Source organism: Mastigoproctus giganteus, chromosome 6 (genome assembly GCF_048544385.1).
Source record: "Mastigoproctus giganteus isolate SK-2022 chromosome 6, ASM4854438v1, whole genome shotgun sequence".
NCBI lineage: Eukaryota > Metazoa > Arthropoda > Arachnida > Uropygi > Thelyphonidae > Mastigoproctus > Mastigoproctus giganteus.
This window is the reverse complement of record NC_143580.1, coordinates 177427109-177436668: the sequence shown is the minus strand read 5'-3', so window position 1 is coordinate 177436668 and position 9560 is coordinate 177427109. Positions and strand designations below refer to the sequence as shown.

Here is a 9560-nt window from a genome sequence, read left to right as displayed (position 1 = left end):
CAATTTTAGAATAGCAATGAAGATATGAATTATTCTTAGAATGAAATGAATATATCATAATTAATAAAATTATCAATGCACAATAGATAATCCTTTTTGGAAGGATGTAGAGCTGGTAGAACGAGTACAGAGAAGGGCAACGAGATTGGTGAAGGGAACAAAGGGTTGCGCTTACAAAGAAAGGCTTAAGTCTGCAAATTGCAGTGTCTGGAGACTAGACATCTGCGAGGTGATCTGATTGAGGTGTATAAGCCCTTGAATGGTTTGAGCAAACTCAATGCCGATGGGAATTCTTCCTCTTGCCCAGATTGGTCACCTGAGGGGATATAAGTTCGAATTGAGGAAAGACAGTTGTAGAACAGATGGGCGGAAATTGCCTTTAGCCAGTGGGCAGTTGATTGCTGGAACTTCCATCTGTCGTTGCAGAAGTTGACAGCTTAAATAAATTCAAGACAGAACTAGACAAACATTTGGAGTTAATTGGATGGGTGCAATGGGAAGGATTTTTTTTTTTTTTTTTGGCTGGTGCTATATAAGCTTGCTTTCTTGCATCATATGCCTCTACTAATGCTAAACATAACTTCCACAAGGTTGCCATTGGGCGTTGAAAGCATTGCTATACTATCATCTGGTTGACATTTGGAAAACATGTGAGGGCGCATTTTCCGTATTAAGCACATGAAAGACTACTGTTGAAGTCTGCTTGTTTGCTGGAAGGACGGTTCTAAGATTCAGTCAAGAGAAAAATTTATATATTTCGTGTCTGATTTCACATTTATATTTTTTAGTTACATAAATATGGGAGATGTTGCTTTATTTGTGTTTTCTCTCTTTGATGTAGGAGCCTTATTGTTTTTGACAGTTTATGTTGTATCCTTTATTGGATTAGCTATATAAGACAAGCTTTGATATCAGTTTCTCGTCATTGTGGAGCAGTTATCGATATTTTGTTTCGCCGAGAACATTATAGTCTTTTATTATCGTGGAAAATCGCGCACATACTTTCGTGATTTTGAAATCAATATAGTAGGGGAATTTCTTTATTTATTAAAGACATGCCGACATCAAAGAAAAAAATTTCCCTTAAAATATAATTGAAGAATGCCATGTAACAGTTAGTTGCATTCAGTTTCTTCAAACCACATTTGAAGAGTGTGCTATTATAGGCGTATACCCCTCGTTCATAGCATTGTTTCTAACAATCATAAATATGAAAAAACAAGTTATAATAGTTCATGAAGTTAATCTACCTGATGGATCTAAATTTTCTCACCTTAAATTAAGTCAACTAACGTAATTTCACACCCAACTAGGGAATCCGGAATTCCAGATCAAATTTTTACTAATGCTTTTTTTAAAATTAATTTTATATTTTTTTATTATTTCCCTTCTTCTGTTTACTTTCATCGGATCGTTTTGGTCGCCAAAGTGCGAATTTCTTAAGTACTCCAAGAGATTGATTCGTTTTTATACCTGTGAATCAATAATATTTAAATCAGTAGAATTAGCCCCAGTTTTTTTCCTTCCCAAGACGTACCTGAATTATATGTTGAAATTTTATAGAATTCTTAATGGTATGCTTAAATGTAAAATGACAACCACATTTGAAGAGTGTGCTAAAGGCAGTGCTGCACAAGCCACCTCTGAACAGCAGTTCTCTTAAATGGCAAACTTGTAATGAATTGTTCATATTATATCCCCCGATAGTGTAATTGTTGTTCATTTGACCTGACATATACTCATTTCACCACTTTAATGGTTCCCATCACTATATTAGTATCATTGAAAGTACTTGCAAGATTTGTTTCCACATTAGCATTATAAATTAGATGTATTTGAAGTATTAGTCTGGTAACCAAATGCTGACATTGTATGTATTTTGAGAATATATACGGGTGTGGAATTTGAATATGGTGAGTACAATGTGTACATAATCAACAGATGGGAGATGATTTATGTTCTTGATTAAGAGGTGCATAAATCAAGGGTATATAGCATAATGTTGAGTCATTTTGGTGTTGCATGCGTACTGGGAAAAGAAAAACGAGAGTAGAAGTATGACTGTGATGAATATAATAAGCAGCTATACAAACAGAATCGGCCACTAAATCAGAATGTCTTATAATGGGGGAATTTAACATCTGCATATTGACTGGAACTTATGAATTGGTCACTCAAAGTAGCAGAACTTTTTTGGAGTTGTTAGATGACTTTCCCACATCAAGTTCAAGAGGCTACAAGAGAAGGAAGTACTCTTAATCTGATCATTAGTAGTGATGCTTGATGTTAAGAATCTCCAAGTAAAGGAACCACAAGGTAACAGTGATCGCAGCATGTTAATGTGGAATTTATTTAAAGATGTAGCTACATCTAATGGTAAAGGGAAGGTGACTGCAGTGGTCTTGCAGTTTTTCTATTCTTTTCAGTAGTACAACCAGATAATGTCACTGTGTGAAATTCTAACTAGGACGCATTCAAGAAAGTAATTGGTAAAGCTAAGTTTTTTATACCAACAAAGATATTGTTCAAGTTTTAAACCTAAATATTAGCATTAGTAGAGGCATATGATGCATGAAAGCAAGCTTATGCAGCATCAGCCAAAAAAAAAAAAAAAAACTCCGATTTCACCCCTCCGTTCATTCGAAATACCTGTCCAGCTGAGTCCTCAATTTATTTAGGCTATCAACTTCCACAACAAAGGATGGAAGTCTATTCCACCAACCAACTACCCGCTGGCTAAAGGCAAATTTCTGCACATCTATCCTACATCTGTCTTTCCTCAATTTGAATTTATGCCCTCTCAGGTGATTATTCTGAGCAAGAGGAAGAATCCCATCGGCATTGAGCATACTCAAACCATTCAAGGCTTTATACACCTCTATCAGATCACCTCGCCGGTGCCTAGTCTCCAGACACTGCAATTTGCAAAACTTAAGCCTTTGTTCATGAAGTGAACCCTTTGTTCACTAATCTTTGTTGCCCTTCTCTGTACTCGTTCCAGCAGCTCTACATCCTTCTTGAAATGAGGCCTACAGACCTGTACACGGTACTCAAGGTGTGGCTTGACCATTGCCTTATACAAGGGAATAATCACCTCCTTATCCCTGCTATAAAAATTCCTGTATATCATTGACAAGACATCATGAGCTATTTTTGCAGCCTGTCTGCACTGCTTAGAAAACTTCATATCTGCCTGCACAGCCACCCCAGGTCCCTTTCATTCTCTAGCACTGTCAGTGTAGTACCACAGGGTTGATATGTTGCTCTGGGATTACTGTTTCCCATATGTAGTACTTTACATTTGTCAGTGTTAAACTTCATTTGCCACCTCTCAGCCCATCTGCTCAACCTTTCCAGATCCTGTTGCAGCAGCATAGAGTCAGTAGTGTGCTTAACAACTCTGCCAACGATTGTATTGTCTGCAAACTTGGACATTAAGCTTGATATACCATCATCAATATCATTTATAAATACAGAAAACAACAATGGACCCAACACTGAACCCTGAGGGACTCCACTAATAACATTAGTCCACGACGAGCAGTGTCCATTGATTACCACTCTCTGTCTTCTCCCCCTCAGCCACCACTTTATCCACAGCAGCAATTTGCCTCAAATGTAACACTGCTCCAATTTGTGCAGCAGTCTTCCATGTGCAACAGTGTCAAAAGCCTTTCTAAGATCCAAGTATATAATATCAAAGTTGTTCCCTGCATCCAGTTCCTTTGTGGCTGCATCATAGTATCCAATCAAATTGGTCAGGCAAGACTTCCCCTTAACAAAACCATGCTGTGTCCGAGCTATAACTGAAGTCTTGTCTAAATGATCCTGCAGTGCTTCTTTAACTAGTGCCTCCATTAATTTTCCAGGAACAGAGGTTAAACTCACAGGTCTATAATTACTTGTGTCAGCCTTTGATCCTCCTTTGTGAATTGGGATCACATTTGCACATTTCCAGTCTGTGGGTACCTCCCTGAATCCAAGGAAGCTCTCATAATTATGGCTAAGGGTTTGCTTACTTCCTTTGCTGCCTTCTTTAATATAACTGGATAGATCCCATCCACTCCAGGTGCCTCTCTTGTCTTTATCTTCAACAATTTCTCCTCCACTTTACTCTGTTATTACAAAATTCTCCAGCTTACTGCCAGAGTTGAATACACCTCTGGCATTCCCCTTGCTGAATAACTCTTCATGTGTGAATGTCAGTGCAAAATATTCATTTAGTTTGTTAGCTACCTGAGCAGGATCATCAACAGTTGACCCATCGATATCAAGTGGACCAATCTGATTCATCCCCTTCCTTCTAGAGTTTACATAAGTAAAGAATTCTTTGCTGTTTTTCTTTGCATCCCTTGCCAAAGATTTCTTGTAATCTGCCTTCGCCTGCCTTATCTCCTTTGTGACTTGGTTACAAACCAGCTTATATCTATCATAGGCTTCCATGTCACCCATTAATTTATATGTATCCCATGCATTTTTCTTCTCTGACATATGTCTCATTAGTTTATCTGACATCCATTTAGGCCTAAACCTTGAACAGTATTTCTTAGTTGGTATGTAAAGCCTAGTAGCTTCCAAGATAAATTCTTTGAATGCTTCCCATTTTGAATTTGCTGTTGGTAACATTATCAGTTGGTCCCACTGTATAGAATTTAAATACTGTCTCAGACCATTGTAGTTGCCTCTATGAAAGCAAAAACCCTTCCCTTTACCCCTGATGGTAGTTACCTCTTTGAGTAAATCCCACTTCAGCACACTGTGATCACTGCCATCTAGTGGTTCCTTTATCTGCAGATTCTTGATGCATGAAGAATCGCTACTGATAATCAGATCAAGAGTATTACTCCCTCTAGTTGCCTGCCAAACATGCTGATATAGAAAACAATCATCCAATAAATCCACAAAAGCCTTGCTAGTGTGTGAGTGACCAACCCACAAATTCCAGTCAATATCTGGGAAAATGAAATCCCCCATTATAAGAATCTGATTCACTGGCCCACTCTATTTCCCTGTACAGTTTCTTATTATACTCATCAGAGTCATCAGGCCTATAGCACACTCCTACTCTCAATTTTGATCTCCCAATGCTGATGTCACACCAAACTGACTCGACACTGCACTGTCCAGCCATGTCGACTGGCTTCACTTCCTTGGATTTTGTGTTTCTTAACTAATAGCATAAACCCTCTTCCCTTCCTATCCTGTCTATCCTTCCTGTACACATTGTACTCCCCAAATTCCAGTGCTGCATTCCTTATATCTGTGTGACACCACGTCTCTGATATCCCAACAATATCTGCCTTCGATGTTTTGAGCAATACCTCAAATTCATCAAATTTATTTACCAAACTCCTAGCATCGGTGTACACATGCACCTGTTCCTCTTCTTAACTACCCTAACACAACCCATGTGTTTATTTGTACCATAATGACTCCCAGCAGTCTCTGAAATACCCTGCATCTTGTTTTCCAGGCTGCTGTGCTGGTCATTTCAATAGAAGCAGTGCAAGAATCACTTTCACCTCTGCCAGTGGCTACTGTTAATCTATTAGTCCTTGTATCCCCCAAGCTAACAGTTTTCCGACCCACCTAACATTGCCTCGATAGCCTCAGCAAATATTCTTCCACCCTTTCTATTTAAGTGTATCCCAACCCTGTAGAAGCAGTCTCTCCTGTTAACAAGTACAGACCAGGCTGAAAAAAATTCTACCCTTGAGCCTTGCACAATCTTTCCAGGGCCAAATTGATCGAAAAGGCTCTTATCATATACTCCCTCCTATTGTGTCTGGGCAGAATTGCAGACACTTTCAGATTTAAACCTAATTCACGGCTTTTTTTTCAACAGTGACCTGTACTTGTTAAGTAATTCCGCTGGCATATCAGACGAACAGATGAAACTAGTGACAGAGACGAAAAATGCATTAGCAGAGGATACGTAGAAACCTACAGTAAATATAAACTAGTCTGCAATCAAGTTGCTAATGGAGATAGCAAACTGAGGCAGATTATGAGAAGTCTTTGTTAAGAATGCAAAAAATTATTTGTTTATTTTAACACTTAAAGGAAGGGGATGTACCACATTGGCCAACTTTTCAGGTTACTGATAAACTAAATATTTTGCATCTACATTTGTGCAAGTATAAATTTTTAATACAGTATTTATCTATAAGATATAAATGGGTGATAAACGATTCAAGAGAAACTGTTGAATCTAAATGTATAGAAGGCACCTGGGATTGATAGAATCTCTCCAGTTATAATGATAGCAGCAGCACAAGGGGTATGCAAACCTTTAGTCATAAACTGCTCAAAAGCAGATAAACAGATTTATGGGCAGTTAAATATTCATAAACATTCTTAACTGCTGTTTTAGAGGGTTTATTTTTACATGTCGAAAGTAAATGAAATAAAGACAAGTTAAAAATAATAAATATATATAAATAAGGCAGATAAGCTGAGGCTGGGGTAAGTTTGCTGGTGTTTAAAAGGCCAATATTTCTGTTTCTGGGCTGAAGAATATAATATAAGCACCTAGAATTGTATAGTTGTTAATTATGCCATATACAGTGCATGCTGCTTGTTTTGATTATGGATAGTGTTATTTGTTTAATGTTATAACTTTTATGAACTTCTAATCAAATTTATACTAGTACATAGAAAAAACAAAATTTATTGTAATCAGTGCATCATTTTTGTTGTCACTTTTTGCCTTATTGCAGTTTACGCATGTGATGTGTGGTGAAAATGAAAATGATGTAACATCCTGATTTGTTTTCATACTCTGGCTTATGTGGTTACTGCTGTTGCTTCGTACAGTTTGTATGGTAATGATAGCCAGTGTTGCTTTTTTGTGAAAGAAAGTACTGTATTTGTACTCCTATCAGTCAGATTTTTTTTTACACTAGAGCATTAACCCTTTTCTAATTATTGATTTTAATATTTTCTTTATTTCATTTTAATGGTTTATGTGGATGTCCAGAAACATATTGACAATTTCATTTTTATTGATGACTTTCTTGAAGAAATAGCAATCAAATTAAAGTATTTTATATTTTTTTCTTTCTGTCCACCTTTTGTTTTTATATACCTTATATTAAGTCACTGGCTCTGTCATCAAATCTGCCGATCGCTCTTTCAGTCACTTCTAATAGAGATAGAAGGCTGAAATTTTGTACATATTCCTAAATAGTGTGACAATGCATTCTATCAAAATTTGAGCTAAATCTATCAATTGGTGCACTGTGCAGCCATTGCATATCATATATTGGCTACCTGGATTTATACCTGACCCGAATTTTGGACCTTTTCTCCACTTCTTATGCGATTAGAAGGGTGTAATTTTGTAAACAATCTCTTTTGACGTAATCGTACTTTATTTATAAAATATGTATGAGAATTTCTATTCATAAAAAATAATATAAATAACATGTTTTTAAAAAATATATCTTAATTCTGATAAAATATAAGGTGTGGCCTTTACCCCTGCAGCATAAAATGCCTCGTTTTAAAAAATGGTAAAGGCCACACCTTATTTTATCGGAATTAAGGTATATTTTTGAAAAACTTGTTTTTATATTATTTTTTATTATGCACACATTTTTACTCTGCATCAATAAACAATGCTGAAAAGCTGCATTCTTATTTAATTAGTTATTATCAATAAACCTCTGTCCTGAAATGATTACAATAAATGGTGTCAATTGTATTAACATTTCCCAAAGTGTGATTCATGGCCTGGTATTGTCCTTAAAAAATAATAATAAATAACAAATACTGATTGTCAGAAAATATACAAATAATCATGCAATTGTTTGTATATTTTCTGAGAACCGGTATTTTTTTTTTTTTTTTATTTAGGAATGCAGCAAACAACATTCATGAATGCTGAAAGTCATGATATGTATTTGTTAAACTAGTTTTGATTTTCTTCAAAAACAAATATAGAAAGAGAATGAATGTCAAACCACATTGACAGATAAAATTGTCATTTGCTCCCAACACAAAATTATGTGATGTTAAACAACATCATTGCTCACATTAGTTCTCTTCTTACTTATTTAAAAGCTATAAAGAGAACAAATAATAAACGATTTAATGTTATAGGATTAAATAATGGGAATTTTAACTTTTTAGATGTGGACAAGAACTTGTAAGTTGGTCACTCTCACAGTATTAACTGATTTAATGAATGACTGTTTTAGAGAGGCAACAACAGAAAGCAAATACTCTTGACCTTATTATCATCAGTGACTCTTGATACACCGATGAGACTATTGGCAGAGTAGAAAAATGCATGGGATGATAATAAATTATCAGTGGCCAAAGAAATCTAGTTAAATACATCTTGCAATCAAATCAGTGGGTTTAGGAAGCTAAGGCAGATTGTAAGTCAAAGAATGCAATGAATCCTTTGTGTATATTAACACTAGATCAATGGTTCCCAACCAGTGGTTCGTGAAGCCCTGGGAGTTTGCACTAAAAATTCTGTAATGGTGTCTGCTTAGATTTACATAGGTATATTTTTGTAATAGATTACATTATTTCAAAACATTCAGGGACATATGTATTGAAAGATGTCAGAGTTTATAGAGGAGCTGAATGTGGATCTGACCATTTTCTTGTTAAAACAACACTGAGGTGGAACTGGATTAAGAAAATATGTGTGGACAACCAACAATGCAGGGAAGGAGAAATGCTACAAGTGGATCAATTTAACATTGACCTACTCTAGGACGACAGCATTAGAAACAACTTCACCCAAAGACTGGATGCTGCAATTAACATAGAGATAAAAAGGTAATACTGAAGAAATCTACGAATATTTAAAAAAATAGCTCATGAAATCCTAGGCAAAAAGAAGAGCCAAGGACCAAAAAAGACCTGGATTACAGAGAAAGTAAGAGCTGCTGTAGAGGAAAAGAAACTTTCATATTAGAAATGGCTGGGTGATAGGAATGACATATAGGAACATTTATGTTGAAAAAAAGAAAATAGCCAATCGGTTGGTAGTAGAAGCAAAAAATGAAGAATGGGAAAGGAAATGCGCAACTATTAATAGCAAATTGGGCTTCAAGCAATCAGCGGAATCGTGGAAGGTCCTTAAACGCTTGAGAAAACAGAATAAACACAATCTGATTTGCAATTAATACCTTTGAAAGACTGGACGGAGTACTATGAAGGACTTTTAAAAGAAGACCGGGAAGAGTTCAAGACGATGGAGGATTTTGGTGTAGAAGACTCGGGCTTAAAAGTTTCTGTTAGGGAAGTGGAACTCCTGCTAAAGGAAGGAAGGAATGGCAAATCACCTGGACCTGGAGGAGTTTACATGGAACTTCTGAAATATGGAGGAAGAGGAGTGGCTGTTCTGATACAAAAACTGTTAAATAGTATACTGAGAGGAGAAGAAATACCGAAAGAAATGATAACAGGATATATTACATCAATTTATAAGAAGGGCGACCGGAAAAGCTGTTAATTACAGAGGAATATGCGTCCTGAACTTGCTGTTAAAGATCCTTGGAAAATGGATCAGGAACCATTTAGAAGCCCGAATCGAGGTA

General features: G+C 36.2%; 1 protein-coding gene across 1 annotated transcript in view; it reads left to right on the top strand.

Moving 5' to 3' along the window:
- The first annotated feature begins 718 nt into the window (after positions 1–718).
- The window catches only part of cnir (cornichon-like protein), a 248024-nt gene continuing 239182 nt past the window's right edge, over positions 719–9560 (top strand). The window contains exon 1 of the mRNA XM_090375532.1: positions 719–870. Within this exon, the coding sequence (XP_090231658.1) occupies positions 799–870 (72 nt within the window). The 5' untranslated portion in view covers positions 719–798. The remainder of the gene's footprint in view (positions 871–9560) is intronic.